Source organism: Eupeodes corollae, chromosome 1 (genome assembly GCF_945859685.1).
Source record: "Eupeodes corollae chromosome 1, idEupCoro1.1, whole genome shotgun sequence".
Classification (NCBI taxonomy): domain Eukaryota; kingdom Metazoa; phylum Arthropoda; class Insecta; order Diptera; family Syrphidae; genus Eupeodes; species Eupeodes corollae.
Genome location: NC_079147.1, coordinates 104,637,878 through 104,658,544, shown reverse-complemented (window position 1 = coordinate 104,658,544; position 20,667 = coordinate 104,637,878). Strand labels below are relative to the sequence as shown.

Genomic DNA, 20,667 nt, shown 5'->3' with positions numbered 1-20,667 from the left:
AGATCAGTATCCCTTACCACGAATAGAAGATCAATAAGATCGACTCTCTGGCAACAAATATTTTACATATTTGGATATTGGTGTCAAGGTTTCATCAGATACCAATCGAAGAAAGTTCAATAGAAAATACTGCTTTTGCTAAACCTGATGGACACTTTGAATATTTAAGGATGCCATTTGGACTTGCCAATGCTCCAGCTCTTTTTCAACGAGCTATCAATAAAGCTCTTGTCTATATGGATGATGTTTTAATACCATCATCAGCTGTTGAGGAAGGAAAGGAATGAAAAACCTGGATTTAGTATTGAAAGCATTGACTCAACGTGGATTTTCGTTGAACATTGAAAAGTGCAAGTTTTTGAAAACCGAAATGGAGTATCTTGGATTACAGGTTTCTGTTGAAGGAATAAGGCCTGGAAAGTCAAAAATAGAAGCTCTTGTCAAATGAATTTCACCTGTAAATGTGAAACAATCTCGTCAATTTATAGTTGGTAGGTACGTAGGCAGAAATGGCGATCTCAAGGCAACCTAGCCTGAGATCCAATTAGCGGTGTAGTGCGCCATTTTGATAACAAAAACTCGTTTGACCTGTGATAGAAAGGGAAAGATTTATAGATAAGCTTCATGGCAATTATGTTAGAGCCATTTTGTCGCATTGAGAAAAAAGATTAGGTCTCTATTCTTTTTCTCAGATAACTCATCAAGTACGTGAAAGAATGCTTTTCCAAAGTATTTCATTCTAGTGTTTGCCAAAGCAGGACATTTGCAGAGGAAATGGATTATCGTTTCACTTCTCTTTGGTCATTACAACTACGACAAAAGGTGTTGTAGGAGATACCCAACTTCTCTGCATGAACTCATATAGGCCAATGTTCGGTACGAACCGCAACAATCATGGCTATTTCTTGCCTTGGCCTGCATAAAAGATCGTTTGTATGGGTTTTATTATAGTTGGGCCATATCTTCCTAGATATAATGCAGTTGGGTAAATTGCTCCACCTTCGGTTTGATGCAGTTTGGTAGATAGAAAAGATTTTACCCTTTATAGCACAAAGAGGAATGTTAACCATTTCCGCAAGTGAGCTTTGAAGGGCCGATCCTTGCCTGGCTAGCTCGTCAGCCCGTTCATTTCCCACGATTACACTATGGCCCGGAACCCAGATCAGGGTGACATCTAGGTTAATATTCAGGCTCGCAAGCTCATGTGGTCGAGTTAAAGGCTTTGACAGCTGCCTGACTGTCTGTGAAGATAGCCGCATTTCGGTTTTGGTTTGGGCTTTGTTTCAAGATCTTACATGCCTCCCTTATTGCCAGCAGTTCAGCCTGAAAAACGCTAGCAAGGTCAATAGGCCTAAAGGATTTGGCTACATTTAGGGACTCAGAAAAGATCCCAGATCCAACTCCGCACTCCATCTTTGAGCCGTCAGTAAAGATGGTTGTGTCGAAACATATCGACACGATGTTATCCTCCCAATCTTCTCTGGATGGGAAAGTAACCTTAAAACCCTTACTAAGGCTCAAAGTAGGAGTGCAGTAGTCAGTGTCTACCGAGATAATATCTGAGGGAATCAATTTCGTTGTGTTGCTGTGACCATAAGGTTTTGACAACCAGCTGTTTGATTCCTTCAGCCTAATAGCGCTGCAGGAAACTATGTATTTAATAAAAAGGTCGATTGGTAGAAGATCCAAAAATCGTAAGGGCGGTACATTAGTTTTGGTGGTAAAGAGCAACAGTTCAGTTTTACTTTGGTTAACTCCTAGTCCACAACTCGTGGCCCAGTTGCTAACTTTCTTCAAAGCTGACTCCGTGATTTCACTAATCACAGAGGTGTACTTTCCTGACACCAATAGCACCAAATCATCCGCGTAGGCTACCGCATTCACTCCACATCTCTCTAATTTAACGAGAATTGTATCCATGACCAGAAGCCATAGAAGAGGCGAAAGGACACCACCCTGGGGTGTTCCCCTACTCACGTGTTTTGTTGCAATTGTATTGCCTAACTTAACGAGCGATTCTTCTATGGATTCGGTAAGGACGTTGGTAAAAGCACCTTCTATGTCTAGGAGGGTGGCAAGAGTAAATTCTTTATAATGGATTGTTTGTTCTACAGTACGCACTACCTCATGGAGGGCAGTCTCCGTAGATTTTCCCTTAAGATAAGCATGCTGAGAGCTTTCGAGAGGTCTTCCAACTAGGATTTCTCTAATATGATAATCAAGAATGCACTCCAAGGTTTTAAGCACAAAAGAGGTTAAGCTTATTGGTCTGAAATCCTTCGCGGATTCGTGACCTCGCCTACCCGCTTTCGTCATAAAAACTACTTTGACCTGTCTCCACGAGATGGGCACATGTTTGAGAAGGACACATAATTTGAAAATTTGTTCCAGCCATGGAGATGCAATATCATGCAACTTTTGAAGCATAACTGGCAATATGCCATCCATGCCTGGGGATTTATATGGAGAAAAAGTATTGATATCTCACAAAATATGTTCTCTGTTTATAACGGAATTGACTTGCTCCACATGAGCTCCTTCGATAAAACTTTGCTGAGCCTTGCAGAGTCCTTTATATTTTCGAATGATTGACAGTATTCTCTCCAGCCTTGTCTTTTGGCTTAAGACAGGGCTTGCTTATACATTTTAAGAGAGTCTTTATACGGTTGGTAAAACTTATGTTTCTGGCAGATATTGAAAATTGTCCTCGTCATTTTCCTAAGACTGGACAGTTCTTCATTTCACCAAACAATTTATGGGACTATCCAGCTATTTTTGAAAAATAGCTAAAACTAGGTGCATATCCACATTAACAAAAAAGGATGTTAAATTCAACTGGACAAGTGAGTGTGAAGAAGCTCGGCAATATATAATCAGCCAATTGATTAACAGGCCAGTGTTAGTGTTTTTCGATCCAAACCAACCTACTGAACTGGTTGGCAACTCTGCTCTAATTTGAATAAGTTCACTTTACGTATCGCTCTTGCTAATTTTCTATTTTAAATATTTAAAACTTTATAATAAATGCTAAAAGTGGTACATGCTCTGTGATTAGTGATTATTTACCTAAAGACACCGGAAAAGTTAAAAATTAAAACCAGGTAATTAGCTTTTAAGCCGAAAAAATTAATTCGAAAGCCGTACTTTTTGTCACATGACTGGCAACAAAAGAAAAGTTGGCCAAACTTCGCCCGAAGGAAATATACACCCACTCTCTAAAAACAACAGAACATCGAAGGTTTTTAAATATAACAAAACAATGTCTATTTCGCAATCGGATTTCCAACAAATTATATCTATAATCGATGAATCACTTCACAAAGAGCTTACTTTAGCCGTTATCAACTTGGCAACAAAAGATGATATCAACAACATAAACAAAGAGTTGAGTCATCTCCGGCAGCAGAATCTAGAGTTGGCGGATAGGGTTCAACACTTTGAAAACCGCTGTAGATTGCTTGAAGATGAACTGGAGCTACAAAGTCGCGAAATTAAAGGCAAAAACATCATTTTCACGATCCCAAAGGATGGTAGTGAGCCCCAAGATCGAGTTCAAGATATTTCCAAGCTCTTGTTGGACAACCAATCACCACAAATGCCACAGGCGAGAAAATTAAGCGAAAACAACAACATGATCAAACTAAAACTCAACACAGGATCAAACGAAATTGCAACACAAATAAATAAATAAATTGCAAAAAAATAAAAGCTGTACTGGAAAAAGCGAAAAATGGAAAAGCACCAGGTGAAGATGGGATTCCGTATGAGTTCTATATAAATTCTCCTCACACATGCATTGAAAAAATAAGGGAACTCTTCAACAAAATCTTTTCAAATGCTGACATCCCCTCCTCTTTCAAGAAGACGGTAATTTATCCAATACACAAAAAGAGTCCCTTAGACATCGCTGAAAATTACCGAGGTATATCGTTTTTGAATGTGTTAACAAAAATATTCTGCGGTATACTAGTAGAGAGACTTGAAAAATGGGTCGAAAGAAAAAACATTCTGTCGGATCTCGAAGCCGGATTTAGAAAAAACTTTTCAACAATAGACCAGATCTTCACTCTTTCATCAATCGTAAAAGCTTTTCAAGCAAGGAACAAAAAAGTATATTCTTTCTTTGTGGACTTCAAAGCGGCTTTTGACCTTGTAAACAGAAGCGCGCTCTTCTATAAACTTTCACAATTGGGTCTATCTTCGAGGTTTTTGAAAGTAATTAAAGCAATGTATACTGGAACTAATGCAGCAGTCTGGGATGGGAAGATATTTTCAGAATGGTTCGAAACATGTACCGGAGTAAAACAAGGTTGTCCACTCAGTGCCTTGTTGTTTTCGCTGTTCATAAATGACATAGAGGAAGCCTTACCTGGAGGAATAAGAATCTCTGATTCTGTTATAAATGTGCTACTGTACGCTGATGACCTTGTCCTGTTGTCGGAATCACCAGAAAACCTACAGTTGATGATAAATCGCTTAGCAGATTACTGTGATAGGTGGGCTTTATCTATTAATACAGACAAGTCAAAAATAATGATCTTCTCACGATTCTCACGAAACCTTAGCGGAAATAGATGGTACTTCAATGGAAATCTTTTAGAAATATCCAAAGAAATTAAATATTTAGGTGTAAAGCTAAATTCAACTCTAAATTTCGACAAACACCTTATGGAAAAAGCCAGCACCTCTCAAAGCTTGTTGAATTTATCATGGAAAAATGTTTTTTCAAACGACAGAATAATCCTTTCAGCCAAATATAAAATATTTGATGCCGTTGTGAAATCAACTCTCTGCTACGCTTCTCAGGTCTGGGGTGCAGATGAGTACGAAGTGATAGAAAAATTTCAAAGGAATTTTTTGAGAAAACACTTCAACTTACCGCAAAATACACCGATTTATGCAATGTATTTAGAAACCGGAATACCGAAACTTCTCAGGAGCACACTCAAGGCACAGGCTAATTATATTATTAAAACTTGTACATACCAGGAGAATAGACTATCGAAAAAAATGCTTTTGTACGAACTGAGGAATAAAGATTGGTGGATGAAAAAATGGCATATCGGTAATACTTGTGGAGAGATACTGTATATAGATCTCAACAATTTAAACAACTTAAAGGACCAACTTTACAGGATTATACAGAAGAATGAAGACATAGTTCGAGAATCCTTTATTAATAAAGCTCGCGAATCAGATAGTAGAGTACTATACTCTCAGCTCAACTATAACCTAAAACAACGAAACTACTTCCATGATGGACTAAGCTACAAGGACATTTCTTTCATTTTTAAAGCAAGATGTGAACTTATAAGTTTAAATGCTAGACCCTATAACGGCAGCTTCAATCAATTTTGTACGTTATGCAATTTAAAATCAAAGGAGGATTGTTATCACTTCATAAGTGTATGTCCAATATTTTTTACCAACAGAGGCTAGTGTTTTTTGGTAAAAATACATTAACCATGCAAGAAACACTCCAAATTTTGAACGAATGTGATTGGAAGACCTTAAGCAACTTTTTAAAAGCCATATTTAAGTATAGATTCTTACTAATGACGGAATATGTTTGATTTTTATACCAATTTAAGATTGAAAAATGTGAATTAACAAAACATGTAATTTATTTATAAAATTTGCTAACCAGGCTGACGGCTAAGCCATAGCTTATCAATTCATTAACTTGTAAATCTGTATATATAAGAATATAAATAAATGGATTTGTTACTTACTTACTTACTTAACTACACACTGATGCGAGTGCTTTAGGTTACGGTGCTATCTTGTTGAACAGACTAAATGGACAGCGGTATGTAGTAGCTTACTATAGAATAAGTACAAAACTTCATGAAGAAAAATAACACAGTTACGAGTTGGAAACGCTTACTTTAGTAAACGCTGTCAAAAACTTCCGGAATTATTTGCTAGCAATCAGGTTTACTATCGTAACAGACTGCAATGTATTGAAAGCAAGTAAAGAAAAAAAAAAGATCTCCTGTCCCGAGTTGCTAGATGGTGGATCTATTTGCAGGACTTTGAATTCAATATTATATATCGTAAGGGCAAGACTATGCAGCATGCCGATTATTTAAGTCGCAATCCACCACAAAACACTTGTTATCAACTTAACAGTTTATCAGAAAATTGGCTTAATATAGAACAGTATTCCGATGCTGATTGCATTGAAATAATCGAAAAAATTAAGGGGGAGACTTGGATACTGCTTCACAATACGTCATCAATAATAGATTATTGTACCGGAAAATTCAAGGGGAAAATAATAAATTTCTGGTGCCACAAAATTGCCGTTTATCATTAATGAGACGTTATCCTAGAATGTCAAGAAATGTACGAAAAATTGTAGACTCATGTTTGATTTGTCTGGTAGCAAAAAGACTCTCCAGAAAAAAACAGTGTGAACTGCATCCTATTGAAAAAAACCGATACCTTTCCACACTATTCATATCGATTTCATGGAAGAGACAAGAAAGATGCCCGTTATATTTTAATATTCGTTGATGCCTTTAAAAAATGTATAATTTTGTTTCCGTACAAGACTTTACAAGCAAAAGAAACTATTCAACATTTAAACAACTGTGTAATGCTGTTTGGAGTTCCAGCTAAAATCATTAGTGACAAAGGAACGAACTTTACAAGCGAACATTTTCAAAATCTTTGTACATCATATATTATTTAACACCACACGATTACACCGGGTAAACGTAGAGCAAACGGACAAGTTGAGAGATACGTTGATACAGTGGCAAATCTCTTACGGACTAATTTGGAACTTCACATGGAATGGACAATCTACGTCAGTCGAGTTCAACTGGCCCTTAACACAACAATCAACAAAACAACTGAACTTTCAATTTTAAAAGTTTTAACTGGAATCAGTGAAAACAAACATTGAAACTGGATATGACAATTTTGATGCTTTACGCGAGTTGGCAGATAAACGAAAAATGAAGACAAGGTTTGACAAGGGTAAACGTACTCCAACTAAACTAGAAATAGGTGCTACCGTTCTATACAAAAGCAATCAAATAAGGAAATGTAAGCTAGACGTTGACATTAAAGGCCTTTACGAGGTCATAGGCGTGTCATATGATTAAGCTAAGGTACTATTAACCATAATGAAAACAATTTAACTTTGGAATTCTGATTTCAGTTGAAGATCAAATTAAAAAAAAAACATGCAAAAGTTGTTGCATGCCTCAGAGAGAATCAATATATAAAATATTGCATACACGTAGGAACAGTACTGTCTTAAAAGTATGCTTTTTCTTAGATCAAATATTATAACTATTTGGGTGTCAATGAAAGGTCACAGATGTACAATGAAATCCGGGAAGAACCATTATTTGGGATGCTACTTCTACGACCTCAAAACAAGATCAAACGGTTGGAATGGGCCAAAACCCATAAGAATTGGACAGATGAAACCTTCAACAGAGTCTTATGGAGCGATGAGTCCAAGTTTGAGATATTTGGCTCAAATCGCAGAGTGCACGTCAGGCGCAGTGCTGAACAGAAGATGCTACCAAACTGTTTGGATAAAGAAGTCTATAAAACGATATTGGAAGACCACGTTTTGGTATCTGGACTCCGATTCTCCGATTAATCGGTGAAGGTTTTGTATTTCAGCAAGACAATGACCCGAAACACACTTCAAAACTTTGCCGGGGATACCTACAACAAAAGAAGAAAAGTCTGTCGATTTGTCTTGCTTAAAAGTTTGTCTATATGTACTCGTATCAATTTTTACCAAATTTGCGTACTATTTTTGTAGATTTTATTTTTTATGAAAAAACTGACTGTAGGATTTTTATATAAAAATTACTGAATATCCGAAACAATATTTTCTGTGAAATAAAAAAAGTTTGAAGACAATAATTTTAATTTTTGAAAAGCTATTTGAGTCGTAAGTAAATTTTTACTAAGTTTTAGTATTGTTTTTTTTTTAGAGTTTTATATTTTGTAAAAAAACTGTCAATTCGAATTTTACCAAATATTGAAAACAATATTTCTTATAAGATAAAACTAGTTTGAAGCCATTATTAAAAATTTTTGAAGAGATATTTGAGTCGAAAATCAATTTTTACCAACTTTCATACATTTTTTTAGGTTTTTATTTTTTGTAAAAAAAACTTTCAATTCGATTTTTCTCAAAATTTGTCCTAATATTGAAAACTATATTTCTTATAAGAAAAAATTAATTACAAGCTATTATCTCAAAGTTTTTAAAAGATATTTGAGCAGAAAATCAATTTTTACCAACTTTTGTTGATTTTTTTTTCGGTTTTTATTTTTTTGTAAAAAAACTGTCAGTTCGATTTTTTTTCAAACTTAAACTGAATGTTGACAACAAGATTTTTTAAAAGATAAAAGTAAATTAAAGCCAAAATCTCAAAGTTTTGAAAAGATATTTGAGTCGAAAATCAATTTTTACCAACTTTTATACATTTTTTTAAGGTTTTTTATTTTTTGTAAAAAAACTGTCAATTCGATTTTTCTCAACATTTTTCAAAATGTTGAAAACAATATTTCTTATAAGATAAAATAAACTTGAAGCCGAAATTTCAAGTTTTTGGAAATATATTTGAATCGATATTCAATTTTTACGAAATGTTTTTTTTAGATTTTTATTTTTATAAAAAAAACTGTCAATTAGATTTTTCTCAAAATTGTATCAGATGTCAAAAACAGTATTCTTCGTTGCACAAAATTGTTTTAGAGATGAAATCATATTTCAGTCGTAAAATTTTAGAGGTGACAAATTTTTTTTTCAGTTTTATTGATTTATAAAAAAAACCGTTATATTGATTTTTTTTCAAAAAATGTACCTAAAATAAAATAAAATTTCATTCAAGTTTTCAAGCTGCTATGGTAAAAAAAACACCCACGCAATTTTCTTGAGTGCCCTTTCTGCCTTATTATCTGTATAACAAAATTTATTTGAAGGCGATATCTCTTCTGGTTCTTGAGCTATGGAGGACGAATAAAAACCGTTGCTAACGTACGTACACACGCACGCACAGACATCTTTCTAAAAATCTTTATTTCGACTCTAGGGACCTTGAAACGTCGAGAAATGTCAAAATTTTCAATTTGACAAATCGGACCCATTACAATAACTTCCTAAGGAAATTCTAAAAGTAATGGTATGGCCACCGCAGTCTCCAGATATTAACCCCATTGAGCTCTTATGGAAAGAGCTTGATAGAAATGTCCGGAATCACCACAGAACATCGGAATCTGTTCTTTGGGAATCTCAACAAAACTGCTGGAATAATATTCCACAAGAAAAAATACAAAACCTTGTAAGAAGATTGCCCAGAATTGTAAAAAAAATTATTGAATTTAAAGGAGGGTCTTTTGATGAAAACTCAATTTAGAGCTTTTATTGGTTTTTTAAATAAATAATTTATGTTTCAGCGCAGCTTGAAGTCCCACGTAAACGAATCTTTCTTAAAACTAATCATCAACTATAAACTAACAGCTCAAGCCTATGTAACAATGGTTAGATGATCGTTAACGTTGTAAATGGACGGTTTAAATGAGAACGTTGTTTCGTCATCTCATATTTTTTTTTTTAATTTAGGCGTTTGGAAATTCAAATTGCAAGGAAAAAAAAATTGAAATATTGGGATCAGGGTTTCAAAAAATATATATTATATTATTTTTTTATTTTAAATTTTGTATATAGGTACTAAGAAACATGCATGAATAAAAATTACATATAAGCACTTATGACTTTTGAAAAAAATCCATCTAACGGTTTTTTTATAAATAGAAAAAACTGAAAAAAATGTGTCACTTCCAAAATTTTACGACTCAAATATGATTTCATCTCCAAAACAATTTTGTGCAACGAAGAATAATGTTTTTGACATCTGATAAAATTTTGAGAAAAGTCGAATTGACAGTTTTTTTGACAACAAATAAAAACCTAAACAATAAAAGTCGATACAAATTCATTTTCGACTCAAATATCTGTTCAAAACTTTGAGATATTGGCTTTAAACTAATTTTATCTTTTAAAAAATATTGTTGTCAAAACTCATTTTGTTTTTACAAACAATAAAAACCTAACAAAAAACCAATACTAAAACTTGGTAAAAATGTACTTCGACTTAAATAGCTTTTTAAAAATTAAAAATGTTATCTTGAATTTTTTTTATTTCACAGAAAATATTGTTTTCGATATTCACTAGTTTTTTTTTTTATTAAAATCCAATTGTCCGTTTTTTATAAAAAAAAATAGAATCGCAAAAAATTAAGCAAATGTGGTAAAAATTGATGTTAGGTTCTTGATATCTCTCAAAGTTTTTTTATTTATCCAATTGATACAAATTTAAGAAATTCTACTTAAATTGCTAAAAACTTGGTTTGACCAAAAATCTTTTTAACAAAACTAGATTTTCAAGCTAAACTATTTTTTATATAAAAAATGTTGTTGTTAATTTTAAATTTTTTAAGAATAATTCAACTTACAACTTTTTTAACCAAACACGAAAACCTACAAACTTTTAAGCAAGACAAATCGGCAGACGGTATGGGAAGTTATCAGTGTGGGCCGCATCCCAGCCTCTATTTATAAGATCGAAAAAATTAGACAAACTTGATGAACAAAATTTAACCCTTTTTCAAATTTTGTATCCTCGATTACCGAAGCCAAGTTTACAAATACTGTGCAGTTATATTTATTTCTGTCTAAGCTCTAAGTCAACACCGAGAAAGTTTATATCACCTCTTTCTCCGACCAATTTAATAACTCAGCCTGGTCTTACTTTAGGGAACTTCATTGAGACGGCCTTATACACGCAATGGAAGCCCTTCAACCAAAATTCCGTGCATTCAACACACGAAAGCTTAGCTTACTATGTTAGGATTTTCTGATTTGCCTTTCACTTTTACTTAAGTCTTTAAGATAACAACGTTTTTTCGTGATTTAGATTAATTGAGAGGTTCTATAATTTGGACACTTTTTAGAATCCTATATTCCTATCCCATCTTACTCATTTTTTTAACAGCAAATTGAAAATATATCTTTAGTGTTTACGAATCCAAAAAATAATCTAATAACAACTAAATAACATTTCAAGAATCAACCAAAAAAATCAAATAATTACTTACGGCAGCTTCGACAAGACTTCGATCCAGAATTAGAACTTTTACGAGCCATAAATCCATCGGTGTTTCTAAAGTTACCGTTTCGAATAGGCCTTCTTTTACTGCCCTTCCTCCTAACAATTCGAACACGTTTCCTTTGTGGTTTTCGTCTCTTGTTTCGATTTTTCACTGGTTTTCCCTGTTTCTGTGGCTTCCGCAAGGGTTTTTCACTTGGTCTTCTATTCGAATTTACCAATGGCCATTCGCTACTGGGCCTATATATAGGATGAATAAATACTGACACATTTTTATCTGGCATACTAGTTGTTGTTGTAATCAAACTGTTATTGTTGGTTTCCAGTTCAATTGGATTTTCGGTGCTGTTTTCATCAGTCATTGATTCTTGAGAAGATGTCGATTCTTGAGAAGACATCGTTTCATTAACTATTTTGGTTGTCAAAACTGATTGATTCTCATTGTCCTTGTCACCGAAAGGTTCATCAATTACTATTTCTCCTTCAGAATCTAAGTCGTCCTCTTCATCTTCATCATCATCCTCATCAACACTTGAAGCCTCATCTGCTAGAATTGACTGTCCGTCCACAGGATTAACATCATAAGGCATCATCGAGGAATCATCACTGTCTTCATCATTTACGATCCCAACGAAGCCACCATTATTATAGGAAAAGTTTCCGCCGGCATCATCATCTTCCTCGTCGTCATCGTTTGGGGCATCTACATCCCCGTGGTTTAAGTTATAATCCTTTCTCGATGGTGGTGGGTGATGGGGTGAGTTGCCAAGATATTCAACAGCATAATACTGGCGAGCAGATGAATTTATGCGTCCAGCAGATGGCGGTGCATAAAAGACCTTTAATTGAACCAAAACAAAGGAACTCAGATGCAAAAGTTTTCTCCTTTAAAGACCAAACGAAAAAACAATTATAATTTAAGAACTACCTGAGGAATTCCGTTGGCAACGAGAAATATTGCCAGGAACAACGCTAAGAAAAAACATGAACTTTTCATTGTTCATTCATAAATTTCCGAGTCTACAAACAATCTTTTCACAAAACTTCTTCACTCTAATCCAACACGTCTTTACTTTAACAGAATTCAAAGTGAACTAATGGGTTAGAAGTTCAAATAGTTCTGTTCTAAGTTTAACTTGAAATTATTTTGTTTGAACTTTGGGGCAATTTCCTGGGGCAATTATGTAAAAATTTCAAGCATCTCATCAAGCTCTTCTCAATTCAATACAATAAACTTTAAGTCAATGACCGACCGTATTCCAACTTCTACGGGTATAAAAAGATGAAAAATGTTCAAGTCACGTTTCCAGCTTCTTCATACCATTTCGCCCAAAATATAAGTTGAAGATTAATTGCTTGGCTCTGTGAGACGTTATAATCTACCTAAGGGCATTTGAAAGTTCATCAAGTATCTGTGTGTTTTGTGTTGGTCACTTTAGGCGATTTCATATGCTTAACTCGAGGGGCGTAATTAATTCTTTGAGTAGAAAATAGGTTAAGGTTTTCGAAATCAACAAGTTCTTAATAAAATAAGTAAAATTAGAAGTATGCCCGACAGCAACAGTTAACACATACCGAAAGATAGGATTGTCAACAGTTTTGCAAACAATTTGAAATATTTGTGAGGAATCTGTATGAGAAATGTGGGGCCATGAAATATTTTGGACAGATTTCAAATTTATTACTCAGATGTTTCATTTTGATTTATGTACAACATATTAGCACCTCCACCTATTGGGAATGGTATTTTATTGATTAAAAATAATAACGTTTTTGTTTTAATTTATTATAAAATGCTGTATTCCAGAATTCAAGTCTTTTGTTAACCTAACAGTTTTCGGAGAAAAAAAGAATCAATAAATCAAATTTACAGAAACCATTTATTGTGTTTGGTCGTAGGCACCGATTTCAAAAGGGCTTTGTCAGTATTATGTGATGAAGCCAATAACTTTGAAGGGTTTGATCGGGTCATGTAACCTAAATTTTTTCTTTAACATTTGACGTGTGCATAGTCTTTTAGTTTATTACTGTGTTTAATAACTCCCGCGGTACTTTATACCGTAAATGAATTTATGTTACAAATCTTCTTTCGCACTTGTAGATACAGTTGAATTAGTTTTTCAAAACTTTGTGAAGGAAATTAATTTTCCCATTTTTCTGAGGAGGTGTTTTTCTGCTCTCGCAAACTAACTGCTTTAACTTTTAATCTATCCTACTCAAGGTGTGTTTCCGAGTTAATGGGAAACAGAATTTGAACAGCCTGTTCCTAAAAAGATGGTTTATAATCAAATAGTGAAACAAATCTTTCCACTAATTTGGAGAAAGTAAGATAAATGCATTTAAAATTTCAAAAGCTGTTAGTGATTTAGTGGAGACAGCGTCAAGGGACTTGAATGCAGCTTGGCTTCCGAGCTTAGAACACGCTACAATGATCGAGTAAACGAAAGGAGAGACTTAAGTTTAGTCTATCTGAGTATACGCCTCCACCAACCCCATCCTCCGTTTTTGATCCGTCTGTATAAAAGTTTATAGGATCATCGTTCAAAAATGATGTATTCTCCCAAGAAGACCTGGGAGGTATAGTCGCTTTGAAACTATCGTTATTAAACTGAGGATGGGGTATGGTGAAGTAAAGCCAATTCCATTATTGAACAACAGAGAGCAGGCTTGAAGCCATATGTCTGTATTAGCGGCTGTTTGCTTGCTGAAAATGTCCAGCCGTATTAAATGGAAAAAAACATCAAGAGAGGCGGAGGGGGTATGCCAGTGTCCTCCCATACACATGCAGGCTGTTCGTTGGACTTTGCTTAGTTTATCGCTATATTTAGCGCCGTCCACCATACCGCTACTCCATAAGTAAGGATCGGCCTTATGACCGAGATATATAGCCAGTGTGTAATGAGGGGCTGTAGGCCCCATTTATTACCAATTGCCTTTTTACAGGAGAACAGGGCTACTGTTGCCTGGTTTATTCTCTCTTGAATATTAGGTTTCCAACTTAATTTCTTATCCAAAATGAGACCCAAGTATTTTGCTTGTTCAAAAAATTTAATTGGTACGCCGTTTATGAGGGGAAGGTCAATGAGTGGGACTTTGTATTTCCTTGTGAAGAGGACAAGGTCGGTTTTTTGTGGGTTAACGCCTAGTCCACACCGATTTGTCCAACTGGTGAGCTTATTTAAAGCATTTTGTAAGTTCTTTTAGTATATTGGGATATTTACCCGTTACTGCAATAACAACATCGTCCTCATAAGCAAACACTCTGTATCCCTCTCTTTCTAGAGTAATTAATAATTCATTTATTACTAAGTTCCAGAGGAGAGGGGATGTGACACCACCTTGCGGCGTACCTCTGCTGGCACCCCTTTGTGCAGTAAAAGGGCCCAGTTTTGAATTGATAATCCTGCTTATCAGCATCTGATAAATCAATTCGCTGATCGACTTATCTACTATTAGAGATGTCAATACGCGTGCAATAGCAGATGTATCGACATTGTTAAATGCACCTTCTATATCTAAGAAGGCAACTAGTGTGTACTCTATGATGGAGGCAATATTGTACGTACTATAATGTGTAGAGCCGTTTCAACTGATTTACCTTTGTTGTAGGTATGTTGAGCCTTTGAAATACTTGCCCTTAAGTGGATATCGATCAAACGTTCAAAAGTTTTGAGAAGGAAAGATGATAAGCTGATAGGTCTTAGGTCTTTAGGGTTAACGTGGCTGGATTTTCCAGCTTTTGGAATAAAAACGGCGCAGCCTGGATGCTTCAGAGCAATCTTCCACGTTGCTACAGAAGTCTCTCCAGGACGATCGTTTGGATTTCCTCAGTTCTTTTTTATATATTTTATTATTATTTATTTTCAGTGATTCTTTATATGAATCCCAAGCTAGAAGCTTTCGCTCTGTTAAGGAGTTTTCTGCATTCTTTTCGAAGTGGATCTAGCCCTGAGTTCCACCGGTGTGGTTTCTTTTTACCTCTTACTTATATAAGAGGACATGCAGTATCTAGAGCTATGTTTAGGGCTAATGTTAGATTATTGACTTTGTCGTCAAGATCTTCAGTGTTGGAGGGGTATTAGAGAGTTCAGGTTCTACTAAACTATTTAACGTTCTCTTGTAATTTGGCCAATTTGTTCTTTTTGGATTTTGAAAGATTGGTTGGCAAGGCGGTTCATTTATAAAATTAAATTGGATGTATCTATGATCACAAAAGGAGTGATCTTTAGATACCTTCCAGTTCCAAAAATTATTAATAATGAAGTCGGAGACAAGAGTTGTATCTAAAACTTCTTGTCGATTTTTAGTAATAAAGGAAAGTGTAGGTTAGTCTTGCTTCTTTTCTAGCACGAACTCGATCTCTTTCCTTAGTTATGCGGTTATAGCGAACACTACACTTTCTGCGAATTTAAATCCCAGAATCATTCAACCTGTCTGTCCTTCAAATGGTGATGCTTGGTTCGTGGTTGCTCTGGTCGAGATGAAGGTGATGGCATATTAAAAAAGTTCAGCGACAAATTTTTCTCTGAACTGGGGAATGCAAATTTTAGTTTGTGTTATATTTTTGTACACTACCCAAGTGTTAACGACTGACGTTCCCAGTAAAAGCTCTATTCCTAGTTTACGGTACAACTTGTCGCCTTTTCTAAGAGTTGTTCTACAAGATCCCATTTGATCAGATAAATCAATTCCAACTTTACCTTTATTGTATGCTACAATTTCTTCAGACTGGAGCGTGTTTGGTAGAAAACATTCTAACATCTCTGGTGTCTTTCCACTTCAAAACGACGATTCCATCATAAACTTCTCTGGAAATAACTTCACCTCTTTTCAATTTTGCGAGAATGGCTTCCTTGGGAGGTTTCGCTTGTAAGCTCTCAGGGTGCCTACAACATGGGTTGCCAAAGGACTGGGCTAATTCGTAACTAGTATAGAAGTTGTCAACATAGAAACATCTTCCTTTATTGAGAAGTCCTTGGCAAAGTTCCGTACATACATTTTTGGCCAATCCGATCTTTCTCTCACCCTTAGCAGATTTTAAAGTGTACACTCTAAGTGCTCTGTATATCCATCAATGGAGAAGAGTTTGACCGATGAGTTTTGTTTGGTAAATATTGTCGTAATACAAACCGAACTCTCCATGGCGCTAGAGTTTCGTCAGCAACGAAATCTTCGCCAGGATAAAAAAAAGTGCTTTGAAGATGATCAATTAGTTTTTCAATCTTCCGAAGACGATTGGTTTGGCTACTTGTCTCGTTATTTTCGAAATGAAGCATTTTAAGCAAAACCTGGAAACGATTTCTGGACATAATTGTCCTAAGCAGCGCCATGTTGTATACTCCTTTCGTTTCCCAGTATTCTTCCATTCGGCCAAGTGGAACCAAGCCCATCCAGATCATCAACCCAAATAATTTCTTTATCTCTGCTGAAACAATTGGGATCCACTGGTTCATCCGAGCATGCTTGGACCTCCATTTGGGGGCGATGGTCTGTAAGTTTCACCAAGTATACATTGAATCAATGCTTCGTCCACTATATGGGAATAGATGTCTTTCAACATCAACTTTTTTATAGAATGATCACCATATTTGAGTGGTAAATAATGCTGGGGTAGAATCGCGTAAGGTGATTGTTGATTGTTGACCATTAAAATTGATGATTTTGCTCCACGTAAGGTGATTATCAAATTGACTATCACTTTTTTACTATGGATTGTTGGTGAAAGCTATTTAGGTGTCACTTTCATATATGTATTTTGATTAATTTTTTGTGAGAAAGATAATTTGTGTGAACTTCAGCTCCACTATAAATTTAAAATTTAGTGAAAAAAGTGGAAAGATATCAAATTTAAAATAAAAATAAGTAATAATAAGAACAGTAATGTATACTTCAATGCATATTTTCTATCAGAGCACCAGAACGAGAAATGACTTCAAAAAAGTTCAATTGCTAAGAATGAACCTAAGGAATATTTTAGAACTTCCTAACCCAATGTAACTATGAAACTTTCTATGAATATTTATAAATAAGTTATTTGCAACATAATGTATGTATGTACCCATCTACATATGTATAAATTATTTATTTCAGATTTTTGAAAAATTTTCGATTGAACAAAGAAACGTTTGTGTATGTTTTACGGTTGCTCGATTTACCATCAGGAATAAGATCAACACATATTCCACCTATCCTTCAACTGGCTGCACCTTTAAATCTTCTTGGAGGTGGTGGTTATCAAAGACAAGTTGGGGCTGATTGGGCTGCACCGATGGGTCAAAGTACTATTGCTGAAATAAGCGCTGAGGTTATTAAGAGACTGGAGTCGGTTCTATGCCCACTCTTGATAAGATTTGAGCCATTGGATTCCACAAAAATTATTTTTTTTTGACAAATATAAAATTCCTGGAGGTAGAATCTTACTCAAAGCAAAATTTATTAACTATATAGTTTTGATAGGCGTATAATAATTATCTTTTAATTTTGTAGTTATAGGATGTGTTGACGGTAGTCACATAATGATTCTAAAGCCAACAGAAAATGAAAACATGTTCTTCAACCACAAGGGAAGGCATAGTATAAATGCAATGATTGTAAGTATGTATAATCAAAATTAAAGTAGATAACTATACGCACCTACATATATATACAAACCTATCATACTAATATTATAAATGCGAATATAAGTTTGTTTGTTACGCTTTCACGCAAAAACTACTTAACCGATCACCATGAAACTTTGCACATACACTCTTGAAGGTATTAGAAGTAACATAGGATACTTTTTATTAAAAAAAATTAAAAAAAAAATTAAGAAAAATCAGAAAATTGTTTGTCAAAATATCGTCAAATTTAGCTACTTCAACGCCATCTAGCATCATAGTAATGAAGTTTCAACCCTGAATACTGTAATACCAACCCACTGTTGTACCGACGGTGACGACAATATCTAATTCAATTGAATATAGTTTTAACTGTTTCTATTTTTCTATATTTACCGTACATGTTACGAATTTTGAAAGCTTTTGTCTGCGCATGTTGTTGCATCATGTTAGAGGCCCAATTAGCTTTACAGAACTTAAAATTGTCAATGGTCAGGAATGTCAAACCTACCGAGGAGCATGTGAAGTGACTGTTAGAAAATAACGATCATTGGGATGAAACTATGGAGGAAGCTGTACAATGCCGATCGCCAGATAAAATCAGGGAACTTTAAGCTGCGCTTTTATCTTCTTGCGGTCTTTCTAACCCTCAAACTCTTTGGAATAAGTAGGTACAAAGAATACATGGCTGAAGATATTTTACATCAACTGCAGCAAGTACACACAGACATTACTTCCAATGAACATGTCTACAATAAAACGCTAATTATAATCGAAAACAAGGTTTTTACGATGGTTGGAAAAAAATTAGATGATTTTGGAATGTCCAGCCCTCAACGAGACAATGTGGATGATTTTGATAATAAAATTGCACGAGAGCTAGATTATGATTTCATAGCACTGCAAGATCAAGTGGGAGAATTAGTCCCTCAATTACTTCCAGAGCAAAATCATGTTTTCCATCAAGTTTTACGTAAAATAGACTCCGGCAGTATTGGACTCTTCTTTCTTTAGAATTCTGAATTATTTATTTTTGTTACGGTGAAATATATTTTAACATTTGTTGTTGCATATATTTGTTGTTGCATAAGCATATATTAAGGTGTTGAAACTTCATTGTCTATAGTAATTTTTAAAAATTGTTGATCTCAGCCAAGCAATAAAATGTAGTTATTATATTGACTCATTCCTATTTTTTACCCTTACCCTTTATCTCTCATACTTATTTAATTTCTCCACTGAGGGCGAAGCCGCGGGTAAAAAGCTAGTTACCTATAATTTTAAAATTTGCTAGATTTGCGATGAAAACACAAAACTCATGGACGTAAATGCTAGATATGGTGGAAGTGCTTACGATAGTTTTGTATGGCGCCAAAATGAAGAGAGAGCGACATTGGAAAGAAATTATTTATCAGAAGGGAGATCATCATGGCTGCTAGGTAACATTAAATATCTTAATCGGAAATTGAACATTATTTTAAATTATTTTCAAGGAGACAGTGGCTATCCCCTGGAGCCTTTCCTACTGACTCCTTATAGAAATGCCAGTGAGGATTCTCGTGAACTCAACTTCAACTTTATTCATTCTCAGGCAAGAAGTATCGTAGAACGATGCATCGGTCGCTTAAAAAGCTTGTTCGTTTTTTTTAGATAGATTTAAACCTAAAACTATCAATTTTATTAATTAAGGTCGATGGCGTATAATTTTGGAAGAAAGAAAGTTAAGATACAAGCCGATAAGAGTAGTGGAAGTGATTAATGTATGTGCTGCATTGCACAACATATGCTGCACTCGCAATGTGCCACATCCTAAACCAGAACGTAATATTCCTCAAAACCATGGGCTTCAAGTACCTGCAGCTGGAGATAACTCTTGGAGTACAGCAGCCAAAAGAATCCGTGATGGTATTAGGGATGATTTGTATGCGAACAATTAGTCCAATGCAAATTTTGCTAAGCGAAATCAATAAAAAAAAAAACAATCTCAAGAAAATATTTTCTTTTCAATAGCTTATTATTTAAAAAAAAAAAACACAAAAACATAACATAAAGAACTTCATGAATACACAAAATAACAGAAAACAATAACAAAAAAAACTTAAATCTACTTTCAGTCAATTTAATACTTCACAGTTTGTTGAGCTCTTATAGCTTCAAGTCGTTTGCAACTTTTGCAATCTCCAACTCTTTCTTTTTCATTTCCAGCTCTTCTTTTTTAAGAGAATGAGCTCTATCAGACTCCTTTTCCCTGATATATGCGAGTTGCAAAATAGCATCTCGTATCTCAGCAAGGGTTTCGTTGCCGTTATGTTGAGCTTCCAATTGCTTGGAAAAGAAATTTTCTTGCAGGTCGAGTTGCTTGTTAATAATATCATCCACTTTCTTGCCTTTTCGTGGTGTGTTTTTTGGGGTAGTCCATGCTTTATTTAAAGTCTCTCGTAAGACTTCGCCTGAGACTCGATTTGCTGGAGAAGATGTTAAGTCGTCCAAAAGTTGTTCGTGTCATCAGCATCCGTTTTATTATTTCTGGTTTTGAAGAGAAAGAAAATGATTTGTTGAACATGCAAGAAATTTGAACATATATTATAAATTATAACATACCTTGTGTGTCCACGGTGGTGCCAAACGTTAGGCCTCCTACAATGCCTGTCACTGCAGCTTCCATCCCACAAGCTGCAACAATAGCTTCTTCGCTTTCATCTAGCTGCTTTAAATCGAATGGGCCGCCACCAGTTTTCTTAATTGATTTTTTGTTTTCGGTCAGTTTTTTTTTGTTTTGTATATTCGAAGCGTCCAAATCTAATTTATAATTTATTTCTATATACATAGCTTTAAATTTACATTATGAATGTGTGTTTGTTACTTACTCGTTTCCACTCTGCAACAGATTTTGTTGGCGGCCCCATTGCAATTTTTGG

At 34.8% G+C, this 20,667-nt stretch overlaps 1 protein-coding gene across 1 annotated transcript; it reads left to right on the top strand.

Moving 5' to 3' along the window:
* Positions 1–19,049: 19,049 nt before the first annotated feature.
* On the top strand, positions 19,050–19,830 carry LOC129943128 (uncharacterized). The gene is made up of 3 exons (XM_056052376.1): positions 19,050–19,188; positions 19,243–19,380; positions 19,439–19,830. Exons 1-3 carry the CDS (start codon positions 19,068–19,070, stop codon positions 19,684–19,686), a joined length of 507 nt encoding a protein of 168 aa, XP_055908351.1. The 5' UTR covers positions 19,050–19,067; the 3' UTR covers positions 19,687–19,830.
* The last annotated feature ends 837 nt before the right edge of the window (positions 19,831–20,667 follow it).